Source organism: Quercus lobata, chromosome 12 (assembly GCF_001633185.2).
Source record: "Quercus lobata isolate SW786 chromosome 12, ValleyOak3.0 Primary Assembly, whole genome shotgun sequence".
In the NCBI taxonomy this organism is placed as follows: Eukaryota; Viridiplantae; Streptophyta; class Magnoliopsida; order Fagales; family Fagaceae; genus Quercus; species Quercus lobata.
Genome location: NC_044915.1, coordinates 19,414,031 through 19,429,331, shown reverse-complemented (window position 1 = coordinate 19,429,331; position 15,301 = coordinate 19,414,031). Strand labels below are relative to the sequence as shown.

Here is a 15,301-nt window from a genome sequence, read left to right as displayed (position 1 = left end):
TAAAATTTAAAACAACCATAGTTTTCACAAAAAAAAAAAAATAAAATAAAATAAAACAACCATAGAATACGTAAACTTTAGTTAAATTAAGTTTGATTTTCTTAAAATAAATTATGATAAAATTAGGTATATTATTTCAATTAAAAAAGAGTGATCTAAATTATTATTATTATTTTTGATAACTAAATTATTATTAATTTTTGATTTAAAAATCAGAACAAACTAAATTTTTTTTAAACAATGTAAACTGGCAAAAGGAGAAGCAAACGTTGTCGTTCTAACAAAACCCATAAACCCCTCTCGCACCAGACACTGCCGCTCGTGCCAGAGCTCCAGAAGAACAAAACCTGAGCAATTCATTTATAATATATATGTGTGTGTATATATATATATATATATAAATTTGTAATAAAAAAAAAAGTAAAAAGAAAGTCATGAAATAAAATAGCAGATCTCTTCAGATTTTGCAATGAAAGTGAAACACACTGTGGGCGAGCTCAAAGTCCACACACAGCGCAGAATGAAGATGAGAGACGCCGTGCTATGCGTATTGATCGCACTCTTCTCTTCTCTCTCACATGCTTCCGCTGATTCCATCCATGGCTGCGGTGGCTTCGTCGAGGTCAATCACTATTCACTTTGCTCTCTCTCTTCGATACCACTCCGTTTGGTTAAGAAAAGTATAGGATAAAATTTGAATCGTTTTATCAGGTTTGAATTGAAATTTTCAGTAACCAAACGGAGGATTGGTTGTAATATAAAACACAAATTTCTGAGAAATCATGGATCTGAATTTGGCGCTGATCTCTTCTCTTTTGGATTCTGCCAATCTGCTAGTTTATTTCCGTGTTTTCTTCATTTTTTGATGCAGTAATTAGTTTTAATCCGAAATCTATGAGTTCTTACTATTTCTGAATTCGAGTTGTTTATTTTAATTAATTCTAATCTCTGAAAATTTTTGTATTTGTTTGTTGCAGGCTAGTAGGTATATGATGAATTTGAGGAAGCCGAATGATGCGAAAATGGATTATTCTCACATTTCGGTATGTATTTGTGATTTGTTAAACGCACACATTTTGCTTTTTAAGCTTTTCTTGTATATTCCTGAATTGAGTCCTTTGATGGCATCCGTAATCCTCGAACTGAGGCGAGGGAATGAAATGTTTGAAAGAAAACTGTATAATTATCGCTTTGTTGTAGCTTAGCGTTTTAATTTGGAAGTGTATGCTTTGGTCGCTTTAATATGTAAAAAGGGCATTGGCATGGGTAGACAATAGTTTACATGGTGACCTTAAAAGGAAAGGAAGTCAAAGGCGTTGTATTTAGTTTGTTTGAATTTGTTTGTGCTTGATGTGTTGTAGATGGATTGTATTTGATATGGTTTGAATTGTAGGTCGAGCTTCAAACGGTGGATGGATTGGTAAAGGACAGAACTCAGTGTGCCCCTAATGGCTACTACTTTATTCCAGTATATGACAAGGTAAACAATTAGAATACTGATCCATATTTCTTGTTTGTGCGCTTATTGTTAAGTTATTCTCATTGAAATATTTATATATGTTGCAGGGTTCTTTTGTGATTAAGATTAATGGACCAGAAGGATGGGCATGGGACCCAGAGAAGGTTTAGTGATTGCACTGTTAATTTATGTCAAATTTTCTCAAGCAAAGTGCACTCTTTCTCCTTTGTGTGACATGTGGCCTATGTTTTCTAAAATCGAGTCAGGATATATTCTTTACAGGTTCCTGTTGTTGTTGACGATACTGGTTGCAATAGCAATGAAGATATAAATTTCCGTTTCACAGGGTTTGTTTTGATTGATTCTTGTTATAATTTCTGTGCTTGGGCTTGCTCTAAATTTCAGTATGATTTACAACTTGAAAGTTTTTTATGTTGTAGGTTCACCGTCTCTGGTAGGGTGGTGGGAGCTGTTGGTGCTGAGAGCTGTTCTAATAAAAATGGAGGTCCTTCAAATGTAAATGTTGAACTTTTGTCTCCTAGTGGTGATCTCATCTCTTCTGTATCAACATCATCAGTGGGGAGTTACTTGTTTACAAATATTCTTCCAGGTATGAAAGTTTGCATGGTGCATTTTTGTTAATATGATGAACGCGTTTTTACTCCATATGGCAACTTCTTTAAACAAAACACCTAAAAGCTCCCAACCTATCCTAAAGTATTTTTTAACAAAGAGGTTGTTTTTAAGAAAAGTTAGATGACTTTGAATCTCAGATTCTCAATGAAATTTCATGCATGCTATAGCACATGCAGTGATCCAATTGTCTACTGGGATTGCACTTGTGATTATTTACTCCAAGTGAATTTAATTGTAAAGAGCACCAAAAGATTTCCTGATAATTCTCTCTCTCTCTCTCTCTCTCTCTCTCTCTAACACACACATTTTTTTTTTGGACAAAGTTTAGCTACAAAATTAGTTGTAGCCTTAGGCTACAAACTTACTTAATATCTTTTTATTGGATGTGAATTTTGACAAATCCACTATTGGATTACATCTTCTTCTTATATCCTCCATACTTGCAAAATTTCAAGAAAATTAAAGATCAATAGATATGTTATCAATAAATTTTTTAAATTGCAAGTTTTTGTAATTTAAAATTATGCACAAAATATAAGCTTATAGATCATATAGTAAATGATATCCGATTGACACAAAATTTAACATGTGTATTAAGGGCATAAAAAACATGCCATTCAACGGTTAGATTTTCAAAATATGTTGTTGTATTTATTTTATTGAGTGAGTTTGTAGCCTTAAGCTACAATCAATTTTGTAGCTAAACTTTGTCCTTTTTTTTTTTTTTAACAAATGGGAATTCTGTTTTTGATGACATCCTTCTTTGGGTGCAGGGAAATACAAATTGCGTGCTTCGCATCCTGACCTGAAAGTTGAAGTTAGAGGTTCCGCGGAGGTCTTCTGCTTTTTCTTTCACTTTGTTCATACCTCTTCCATTTCTTGCTATTTTTGTTCCCCTCTATCTTCTTCTTCTCTCTCTCTCTCTCTCACACACACTCACACAACAATAACAAAAACAACAACAACAACAACAACAACCAATCCTTAGTCCCCAAAGTTTGGGCTCAGTAATGGATCTTCAACAGACAAATCAGTGTACCATTAATGATTTTCTACCATTTTATTCTATCTGAAGTCATGCTCTCAGTAGGTCCTTGACTGACATGTCTTTTTTTACTACTACTACTACTAATATACGTGTGTGTGTGTGTGTGTGTATTATTAATGTATGTATGTGAGGCATTATTGTTGATGAGCATGTAAATTCTACATTGTCACTCATTTGGGAAGACACTTTTGCAGGTGGAACTGGGGTTTGGAAATGGACTAGTTGAAGACATTTTCTTTGTCCCTGGTTATGATGTCCGAGGGTTTGTTGTTTCTCAGGTAATTATTTTTTTAGAGACAACAGTTGCATAACAGTGCTATTTTTTTGCCTTTTAAATTTTTATTGTCAATTTGTTTAAAAATCCATGTATTAGTACGGGATCTGAACGCCAATTGTGCATTCATGATTCATGTCTATAACTGTTTTGCTTACAACAAGTGGGTGAGGTGGGATTTGAACCCATGTTCTTTACATGAGAAGAATCAAGTGATGCCACTGAGCCACAAGGCTGTTGTCTTTATGTCTATAACTGTTTCTTGTAAGTTTATTTATCAATTTGTTTCCAAAGGTTAGCATTTTCACTTGATTTGAGATCAGCCATATTATGATGATTTGTTTGGTAATATAATTTTTCCACTATCCTCTTAGAAGATATTATGTACATCAATGTTTATCATAATTAGGTATTCTGTTAAAGTATGATATTGGACTTAGTAGTTAAATTTGCTCATCACTTGCTGGCTGATTATGCTTCACATTTGCATCCTTCTATATAAGCTGAAAGCCTTTTGTTACCTTTTGGTAGGGAAATCCAATCTTGGGAGTTTATATTTATTTATACTCAGATGATGTCTTAGAGGTAGATTGTCCCCAAGGTTCTGCTAATGTCCTAGGATCGAGAAAGGCTCTCTGTCATGTTGTATCTGATGCTGATGGATTGTTCACGTTTAACTCAATACCTTGTGGTAATTCCCAATATGGCTGTCTATTTTTCATTCTAGTTACTAGCACATTCTCTCAAATGTTTGAATTACTTACAGGAAGTTACGAGCTCATACCTTACTACAAGGGTGAAAACACAGTATTTGATGTTTCACCTACCGTTGTGTCAGTGTCTGTTGAGCATCAACATGTGACCATTCCTCAAAAGTTTCAGGTAAGCCATATGGTTGCCTACATGGTTGAAACGTAATATTTTCTCCTACTATGGTATTTGTTCACCATCCTCTTGCTGTCTTTCTTGTTCCATTAGATTTTTGTAGGCATGTTGTAAAATTGTCTATAAATTCCGAGGTAAACTTGTTTTGATTTAAAACTTAAGACTTGGTAACAAAGAAAAATTTTTCAAATAAAATTGTGTATGCTAATAGTAGATATGCAAATTATAGTATGTATATGTTACTCTTCATATTCTCATTTGCTGTACTTAGCCTTACACGTGCTAAAAAATATTTGATTATACAGGTGATTGTTAGTATGCTTATCCTATGTTTGGTTTTGTGATTATGTGAATATATTAACATGCAGAATCCTTGAATAGGTCACTGGATTTTCTGTTGGAGGCCGTGTAGTTGATGGAAATGACATGGGAGTGGACTGTGTCAAAATTATAGTTGATGGTCATGAAAGGTCAATCACTGACAAACAAGGGTATTACAAACTTGACCAGGTAAATACTTTATAAAAGATAGTTAAATGTGTGTGTGTTTGTGTAGAGCTTGACTAGCTATAATTCTGCACATGCTCTCAATATCCAAGTTTAATTGATCTATTTGGCTGTTCATTTCTTTCACAGAAAAATCAGTTAGTTCAGAAATTTTTAAGTGGCATTCATCTCTGTATTATGCTGACTATGTTATTCTTTGGCTCTATATATCTGTTTGTCCTTGGTTATGTTTAAAGAAGTAATATGAGCTGGCATCTTTATGATGTTTATGTCAGTCTCTTATGAGACACAGTCTGCATGTTGTAGTTATAGTGGCAGATTCAATGAGTTGGCCTATAAATTGGTGGTGAATTAAACTGTACTATTTTTACTAATTATCACCACTCCACAGGACTGGTTAGGTAGGTATTGATAAGGATTTTATTTATTTTTTCCCGTATGGAAATCATACTGTGTTGTATATGGGAGGCTTCTTCCCCTTCATCCGCGTCCCCCCACCCAAAAAAAAAAAAATCTGATAACCTTTTCTAGTTCTATATGACAAATGAATTAAAGTCTTTTGGCTTGTTCAGCTAGAAAATATGGGGAGTTTTTATTTATTTTAATAATAAAAATAAAGATAAAACAGCTCAACCATCTTGTCCTAGTGTACCAAAAAATTTGTGGAGTTTTTTTGCATTTTCTTTTACAATAGAAACCAATTTATTTCCATGTCTCTGAACAGAAGGTCTGCATTTATATATTATAACTTGACTTAAACCGTTACTACAACAATCTTTCCCTATCTCTTGCGTGTGTGACTGTTCCTGTGAATATGGTTATTCTGTCAATCACTTAAACATTTTGTTATTTGATTCATGTCTTTGATATTGGCTGAGGTGCCTAGGCTTGAGAAAAGTTTTATTACCATAATGCAATATGTTTATTGAAAATTTGACACAAATGAAGTATAAGATCATTTTATCTTATATTCAAGTATTGTCTTCTTGTGTTTCCAATTTGTTGTATTTTAGGTTACGTCTAATCGCTATACAATAGAGGCCATAAAGGAGCATTACAAGTTCAACATATTGAAGGATTATATGGTAAAGTAAAGCAAAGTGCATAATTGTATCTTGAATCTTTAGTAAGGTCCTCCTTTTGTGATAATTGAAATTGACAGCGGTCAGTTATTTACGTTTACATTTAGCTCAATGAACTGGTTTATGTCTCAATTGTAATGAATTACATTATTATCCTTTTCTCTTTTCTAACTTGGCTTGCTTGTTTAGGTGTTACCAAACATGGCTTCAATTGCAGATATGAAAGCAGTTTCCTATGATGTCTGTGGTGTGGTTAGGATGGTTAGTGCTGGTTACAAGGCAAAGGTAAACCCCGAATTTTTTCATATGATTTTTTATACTTATACTTTGCATGTCAATTAAACTCGTTATTGAGCTTGTATTCTAGGTAGCTTTGACTCATGGACCAGAGAATGTTAAACCCCAAGTGAAACTGACAGATGGAAGTGGAAATTTCTGCTTTGAGGTATGTAAGCCTGAAGCTCAATGACGTAGTGCTTTAAAATTGCTTACAGTATATTGTAATTTCGTTCTGGTTTTGACATAGCTAAAGTTCAAAAAGTCATTCACAGAGTTGTTTCTTTTGACAATCTGAAGTCTCATTAAATGGTTTTAGTTTTGTGGTGTTTCTAGGTCAACAGAAGCCAGAAAGGCGTTTTTGTTAAATTTTACAAAGCTTCTTATGCTTTTTATCTTATGGTTTTGCCTTTTGATAAGAGTACCCCCCCTCCCCCCTGCCCCCCCTGGCGGCATCTGGAATCAGTAAAAAGATTTGAAAATAAGTATGTCAACCAAGATACAGAAAAGTCAAACGATCGGAATCAAAAGCAAAGGAGCACGAATTTGCCTGTTTTTATCCAAATAAACTGCCCACAAACCCCAACTTTAATTTGAGCTGAATTATGGAAAGTTCTCGTCTTCAAAATTGTTCATATTCCTCTCTGCAAACTTTCCGCATCAGACAAGATGGAATAGTTCTCCAGATTGTCGGCTTATCCTTTCTACCACAGAGACCAGCCCAGCTGACAAGTAGATCCTACACTCTCAAAGGCATCACCAAAGTTACATCAACAAGGGATACTGTGAAATCCCATAACTCTCTAGCAACACTACAATGGAGGAGTAAATGGTCAATAGTTTCTCCATCGGACTTGCACATGCTACGCCAATCAGGAATATTAATTCCACTTTTTCGCAAATTATCAGCAAGAATTTTTCCCTTCATTGTAGCCCATGCGAAGAATCCAACATGAGGGGGAGACTTAGCAAGTTATACTGTCTGCCAAGGGAAACTTTTGCGGTTTATCCCCTCCACTTCTCAAGACTTCATAATAAGTACATACTTTGAAGTCCTGAACCTTAGAAATAGTTTTGATCATCCTATCCTCTTAAGACTAGGGTAACTTAATAGAATACAAATCATGGACAACAGCTCATGGCCAAATTCTCACTTTGGATAATCTTATGCTCTGTGGTCGCCCCTTGGCAAATTGTTGTTGTCTGTGTTGTTGTAATGAGGAATCTGTGAATTATCTTCTTATTTTTTGTCCGTTAGCTCATTCGGTGTGGATGCATATGCTTCAGCTGTTTGAGATTGATTGGGTCATGCTAGGTTCGGTTGCAGACTTACTATGTTGTTGGCACCATTGGCTTGGGAAATATAATTTTGATATTTGGAATTTGGTACCAAGCTGTTTGATGTGGACTATTTAGACTGAACATAGTTGGCGTTCTTTTGAGGATATTGAGAAATCACTGGCCTAGTTGTTAGATTTGTGCCAGCGGACTCTCTTCGATTGGTCTTGGTGTTGGGGTCTTTCGGATTGTTCTACTATTATTGATTTTCTTTTGTCTCTTAGAATAGGTTTTTGATTCCTTTATTTCTTTTTGTTTTCTATGTTGTTCCTTGTTCACTATCGCGAACTCTGTATATCTTTTCTTCTTTTCTATTAATAATATTACTTTCTTACCTATCAAAAAAAAAAAAATCATGGATTACAACTCTCTCATGCACAGCCAGAGTAAAAGTTGCTTTCTAGTGAGCATAGTCGTCAGAAAGCGAAATAATCAGCCACCTTGGTCTCCTTGTCCCTAGAAATCTGGGAAAAGCTCCAGAGCTCTATCCTTGAACATCCTCTCACCTCACCATTGATCAATACCAAAAAAACACATGTGCCCCTGTTCCCATTGAGTGGATATATTTCTGTTTTAGAACTGATCTTCTGATCCTTGGTTGATGCAAGATCATGAGCAATCAGAACAGGGGAGCTCACAGTTATTTGTTTCTCATCTCATTTAATTGGTTGATTGTGGATTTGACTAAATTTGGTTATTTGTTTGACATGGTTATTGTAAAATCAACTGGAAAACATATACATGTCATGCAGTTGTTAATAAAGACAAGCACAAAAGGCAAACATACTTTTGAGTAGCTTTTCATTAAAGTTTATCAAGTAATCAGGTCCAAAGATAATGCCACTGTAATTACCATAACCATGTTGGTTCACAATTTTAAGTTCTCATAATTATTATAATAAAGCTGCTAATGTCTAGTAAAATGATATTTTTTCTGGTATTTTGATTTTTCCTTGTTGTCTTTCATACATACATTTATTAAAGTTAATGTCCCCTTTTCTGATCAATATACATTTCTCTCCTTTATCTATAATCTGTCCAGGTTCCACCAGGTGAATATCGCTTATCTTCTATGGCAGCGACACCTGAGAGTGCTCCTGGACTCATGTTTTTGCCATCTTATGTTGATGTTATGGTCAAAAGTCCATTGTTGGATGTTGAATTTTCTCAGGTAATATCTCTCAAGAATTAAAGTATTTAAGGCCCTTTTGCTTCTTTATACTACTATACTATGAAGTTGGTTGGTTGTCTGGCTATGACAATTGTCTTTTTGGTCTGTTATAAAGGCACTGGTCAATGTACTTGGAACTGTAGCCTGCAAGGAGAAATGTGGCCCATCAGTTTCTGTTACCCTTTTGAGATTGGCTGGTAAACGCACTGAAGAGAGAGAGACAGTTAGTTTGACAGATAGCAGTAGTGAATTTCTCTTTTCAAAAGTCATCCCTGGAAAATACAGGCTTGAGGTATAATTCTTGTTCTCTCCTGTCTATATATTCCCATAGCATTTATTTATTTTTTTTCAGCATGTTTCTTGTTATGAATATAAATATCAAAACATTCATGCAGAATTGAGGTTAATTTGTTTAAGTTTCTGAATGCTGTTTTTATTCTATGTTAATTTATCTTTAAATGGTTATTACTATTTTAGGTCAAGCATAACTCTGCAGAAGCACTGTCTAGGGAAGATAATTGGTGCTGGGAGCAGAGCTCCATTGATTTGGATGTTGGTGCTGAGGATGTAAACGGAATTGTATTTGTTCAGAAAGGTTTCTGGGTTAAGGTTATCTCCACCCATGATGTAGATGCTTACATGACTCAAGCAGATGGATCAACGGTAAACTTGAAAATTAAGGTAGTTTCTCTTCATTAAATTTCCCAATCTAAAATCCCTATAACTATTCTGGAATCGTATGTATTTTCAAGAAAAATTGATTTCTATTCCTTCATGTGAATTGCAGAAAGGTTCCCAGCAGATATGTGTAGAATCTCCTGGATTGCATGAACTTCATTTTGTTAACTCATGTATTTTCTTTGGGAGCTCATCAATGAAGATCGATACATTGAATCCATCGGTACATAGTTTATATAGTTCTTTTATTATTATCGGAAGTCTTTAAGTACAATATTGATATTAATATCATTATCTTTTTCCTTCATCATCCATTTATCTCTGTAGCCTGTCTTTCTAAAAGGAGAAAAGTATCTACTTAAAGGACAAATCAATGTTGAGTCTGGGACACTTGATGGTGAATATGAATTACCTGAGAGTATTGTTGTGGACATTCTGAATGGTGGGGGCGAGGTCATTGATGGTACCACAGCTAAACTTAGTTCCATTGAGAAGGATCAAACAAGTGCTGCCATTTATGAGTATTCTGTATGGGTTAATCCTGGAGACAAACTCACTGTTCTTCCTCGGGACTCAAGGTGTATACATTTAGCTGCTTTCTGAGAATTGTGTCATCAAGTGCTTTACTGTTTACTAAGTGGTGGACTGAAGTAGTTCAAGTATTTTATTTGTGTAGGTGTTGACTGTTTCAATTACCATCTCATTGCTTTTTGAAGCAGCTTTAGCCTCCTCCACCCCTTGGATTTTATATATAAATTTATTTTTTTGGATGTGTAATGTTATATCATTCTGATTTGATTGCTAGAGAACTTAGTTTAACAGCTCACAATAATGCTAACTTGCGTTTACTGCACCTTTTGTGGCACTGACTTAAGTTGTGATGTGTTGCAGGGATAATGGGGTGAAGAAGATCTTGTTTTATCCTAGACAACGTCATGTAAGCATCATTTGATACATATTATATATATATATATATATTCATTTCAAAATTTTTTCTGTCGAGCTTCATTCTAAAATTATGTTATGTTAGGTCTTGGTGACAAGTGATGGTTGTCAAGCTCCTGTTCTTGCATTTTCTGCTCGACTGGGCTTATATATTGAAGGATCAGTGTCTCCCCCACTTTCTGGTGTTCATGTTAGGATTCTTGCTGCTGGAGATAGCCACATTGCTGCTCTCAAGAGTGGTGAATCAGTACTTGAAACTACCACAGAGATTGATGGTTCCTTCATTGGGGGGCCTCTATATGATGACATAACTTACAGCGTTGAGGCTTCAAAGGTAAGGAATGTCTCATGATATGATTTCTGTAATGACAAATTCTTTTGCAATAAAATATATTTTAAGTGGTGTGCTTTCTGTAACTATCTTAAATAGTGATCTATCCCTTCCATTCCTAGATATTTCGTGTTTAAATTTGAAATATGCTTGTGTCATTAATAAATGGGTTCATTATTTCTTTTGTTAGAGGTTTACCCATTGGATAGAATTTAATGTATTTTCTGTATATTTGTTTCCTGTGACTGCAATTCAATGCTATCTTACCTCATGTTTTTCACTTTCTGCAGCCTGGCTATCATCTAAAACGGGTTGGACCTCATTCCTTTTCTTGTCAGAAGCTTGGTCAAATTTCTGTACACATATATTCTGAAGATGATGCTAAAGAACCTATTCCTTCTGTGCTGCTATCATTGAGTGGCGATGAGGGTTATAGGAATAATTCAGTATCTGGGACTGGTGGAACCTTCCTTTTTGATAACTTATTCCCTGGAACTTTCTACCTGCGTGCTCTGCTGAAGGTACTCTATTAGAATGAGCGTTTTTAATAACATTTCATGCAAACAGTCTACTTTTTGTTTGTTTTTGCACTTTTGTTATTTCCCCCTCTTTTATGTCTTATCTTCAGTTTAATGATGCTGCATTCAAAATTAGAAACTAGGGAATTTCTGATAAATTCATTGAGGTCTAGTTCATTTTGTAGGACTATTGAGTTTGTTCATCCACCAGAATCCATCATTCTGCAGCCCTCAGTTTCAAGATTTAACACAATATAATGATATTATTTTAAATCACTTATGGTCAAAATTAAGGATTGAAGGTGTGACCTACTTCTGTCATATAAACTGTGGAAAGAAATTGAAGATGACTGAAATTATGATTGTTCTATCTGCTGTATCTAAGATTATTTTAACAACCTGACTCAACTAATGAATAATTGGGTTTTTTTTCTTCCCTCTTTTTTCCTGTAGGAGTATGCTTTCTTGCCTCCTGCTCAGACAATAGAACTTGGTTCTGGGGAGTCTAGAGAAGTCATTTTTCAGGCCACTCGTGTTGCTTACAGGTCTTCTATTGACTCTACTCTCCTTCCATCAGTCAATTCTTTCTTCTCTCAATATAGCCATGCTGTGATAATGCAAACATATGAGAGTTTTTATGTTGCCTTAGCACTGATTTGCCTTGACAGATCATAATCTCTATCAGAGAGAATTTGAAAATCGAAGGTTAATTCCTTACCAAACAATAAAAGTTAACGCAAGCTTTCCCCTTCATCTGCAATGAAAATCAAAATGGAAAGATATTATGAATGAACTATGACTTCTATTTCATTCTCTACTTTGAACTTGTTACAGTTGCTGGATATCATGAATTTAGAAAATACATCATATGCTATAAAATAAAAGTTGTCTACACATCATGCTTGCGCCAAGTGGCTCAACGTCTGTATTACACGTCATAAAGGGCTTTTTGGCCATGTGGTTCGTTATTTTAGATGAAATTTTATTATCAAAATTTCAAGTTGCTTGTTAATTGTTATAATAGTTATCCTAGGTAAAACTTTATTACCTAAGTTTCAAGAAATTTTAAATAAAATTTATTTAATATTTATACATTTTCTATCATGTGCTATATGTTTGCATGTAACTAATGTACTTGTACCATGTAGCTCATTGATTATAAAGATAATTAAATTCTACATGAAACTCATTAGCAATGTTTCAAGTGGTTCACTAACTATTAAGATGGTTTTGATAATATTATTAAAATATTTTCTTTAGTTTACATGTAATTTTGATTTGATCCATCGCATGGTCATATAACTAGTATATTGTAATTTTTTTTCCTTTTCTTTTTGTCACATTCTTTCTATACTTCCCATGTACTAGGGTTATGCCCTGATTTTTGCACTTTTTCAATGAATGTATTACTTATAAAAAAAGAAAGAAAAGAAAAGAGTGTCTTGGTATATGTAATTAAATGATACATTTGCATAAAATTCCTATATAATTAAGATCATCAGGTGGGGTGTAGTTTTGGGGGAAAAACAAACTTTTTGAAAGGAATAAATTAATGACTCCTTAAAATTTTGTAATCACAAATCTCTGTCCTTTCACCCCTTATGATTATCTAGTATGACTATCTAGTCTGAAACTCAAGTATATTCTGTTGTAACTTTGACTTGAAGTTAATGTATGAAATAATTTTTTGACTTTGCATTGTATCTAAACAAGCACGCACGATCCAAGTTTTGAATGCATTTCTCTGACATTGTAGCTAAAATTTTTCTCAATAATATTGCTTCCTTCCCCCCCTCATGGGCTCAAGACCCACCTGACGCTTAAAAAAAGGGGGGATTTTCTTTTCAATGTACATGACGCTTCTGCGAGACACTGAGGTGGTTTTAACTTTCTACAGTGCCATGGGTGTGATCACTTTGCTGTCTGGCCAACCAAAAGAAGGTGTTTCAGTTGAAGCTCGATCTGAGTCAAAAGGTTACTATGAGGAGACAGTGACAGATTCATCTGGAAGTTATCGTCTGAGAGGACTTCATCCTGACACTACATATGTAATCAAAGTAGTGAAAAGGGATGGTCTGGGTAGCCCTAAAATTGAGCGGGCATCTCCAGAATCCATTGCTGTTAAGGTTAGTTGTAGCTAATATTTTCAATAGAAGTACATATAAAATTTCAAATACTAATATCTTTTATGAGTTTGCTGCCTATATGTGAACTCTAATTTGAGCATGCTGTTGATTTTTGTAGGTTGGATCTGAGGATGTCAGGAGATTAGATTTTCTGGTCTTTGAACAGCCAGAAATGACCATTTTAAGTTGTCATGTTGAAGGAAAGAGAATAGAGGAACCAAATTCACATCTAATGGTAGAAATAAAGTCAGCTACTGACCTGTCTAAGGGGTCTGTCTATGATCTGCCACCTTCTAACTTCTTCCAGGTGAAAGACTTGCCAAGGGGAAAGCACATACTGCAGCTACGATCTAGTCTCCCATCAAGCACCCACAAATTTGAGTCTGAGATTATTGAAGTTGACTTGGAGAAGAATACCCAAATTCATGTTGGCCCACTCAGATACAAAGTTGAAGAAAATCACCATAAGCAGGTTTGTTTCATGCTGATGTCAACGTGTTAGCATTCAAACATGTCTTCTAAACTTTCTGGATAGCGATGGTTGTGATCAGGAGATTTGCAGAGCTCTCATATTGTATTTTGTCATTAGCTTAGTTAAACACTTGCTAATTTCATGGTACTCGTTGAATGCATTTCTTCTGGGTATAATTTTGGACAGAATGATCCAATGCGCTCTTTAGCTCAAATGACAATCTTCCCATAATATTGGGTTTGGATTTGGAGGGGTGGGGGGAGAAGTGTGGGTACAAAACCCACTAGCTGCTTGTGTAACTGACTAATAATTTAATTTAATTTTTTTAAAAAGCATTAGACTAAAATGAGTTCTTTCCTTCTTCTTTTTTGAAAAGAGATTACTTTCCTTCATTATTTCTTTCTTTTGTTAATTTTCTTCTTCTTCTTCCATGTCCTACAGGAGTTGACTGCAGCACCAGTCTTTCCTCTTGTTGTTGGGGTTTCAGTGGTTGCCTTGGTTATCAGTATGCCAAGGTAATTGTAATATTATTTTCCCTATAAAAACACCTTTACTTGGTTGTGAACTTTTATTCTCATGTAGATACTTAAAATGTTCTTTTATGCCTCAAATTTAGATTAAAGGAATTATATCAATCCACGGTGGATATACCAACTCCAGGATTCACCACAACTGTGAAGAAGGAACCACGAAAGCCAATTTTGAGAAAGAAGACATATTGAATACACTTTCTGTGCCTATACAAGACAGGCAATTTTTGTAGTAAATCTAATTTTCTGTTTCAATTTTGAACACGGGCTAACCTGGGGGAGAGGATTAGTGTTTTCTATAATAGTAATTAGAGTAGTTTCTTTTTAAACTCTTAAGGTCAAATCTGATTAAATGTGGAATTACTGGGTTCATTCATCTTTGATGGTTATTCATATTCTCACGTCTAGATTCCTGATTGATTGTGCATCAAAACTTTGACACTTGTTAAGGCCCTGGTATTGTATTATACAATTTAGCAATTTGTGACAAGTGGTAAACTCAGATATTTGATTTGCAATTTGTGGAATTCAAAGCATTTCTGTGCTGTGATCCGTATGTGATGTCTTCTCTTAGCTGGTCAAGTAAATGTCTAAAACCATGTTAAAGAATGCCATGGATAGGTAGAACTTAGCTGAGAGAGGACTTGTGGGGACACAATGCCCTAACAATCTCTTAACCTTTTTATTTTAATTTAATTAAAATAGCAGTAGTTGTATTAAGGAACTAGATTACTAGTTCTTGCTGTACAAATGTTTGAAGAAGTCAGGGGCCTCCTCTAACCAGACATGAAACTCATTTACTCTACCAGCCCAGTTTGCCAACTGAGTTGCCACTCTATTACATTTTGTTACAAGCATAGTTTACAGACCCGCACATTACAGCAATTTTTTATTTTATTACTATGTTTTTTGAATTATTTATTTGGTGGTGGTGGCCCTGGTGGGGGAGAATTGTGTTAAACTGCTAATCAATGTGCAAGATGTAGTATTTTTTTTTTTTTTTTGGAGCAAAAGATTGAGATGTT

General features: G+C 34.7%; 1 protein-coding gene across 1 annotated transcript; it reads left to right on the top strand.

Moving 5' to 3' along the window:
* The first annotated feature begins 391 nt into the window (after positions 1–391).
* LOC115971088 (nodal modulator 1) lies at positions 392–14,822 on the top strand. Its single transcript, XM_031090777.1, has 27 exons — positions 392–622; positions 978–1,043; positions 1,394–1,480; positions 1,567–1,623; positions 1,742–1,806; positions 1,900–2,069; positions 2,869–2,930; positions 3,338–3,421; positions 3,949–4,108; positions 4,184–4,299; positions 4,684–4,812; positions 5,823–5,894; positions 6,081–6,176; positions 6,259–6,336; positions 8,548–8,676; positions 8,792–8,968; positions 9,154–9,357; positions 9,464–9,577; positions 9,682–9,932; positions 10,246–10,291; positions 10,385–10,633; positions 10,921–11,151; positions 11,602–11,693; positions 13,046–13,274; positions 13,393–13,746; positions 14,188–14,261; positions 14,363–14,822. The coding sequence occupies exons 1-27, from the start codon at positions 470–472 to the stop codon at positions 14,466–14,468; spliced, it is 3,651 nt and encodes a 1,216-aa protein (XP_030946637.1). The 5' UTR covers positions 392–469; the 3' UTR covers positions 14,469–14,822.
* Positions 14,823–15,301: the final 479 nt, after the last annotated feature.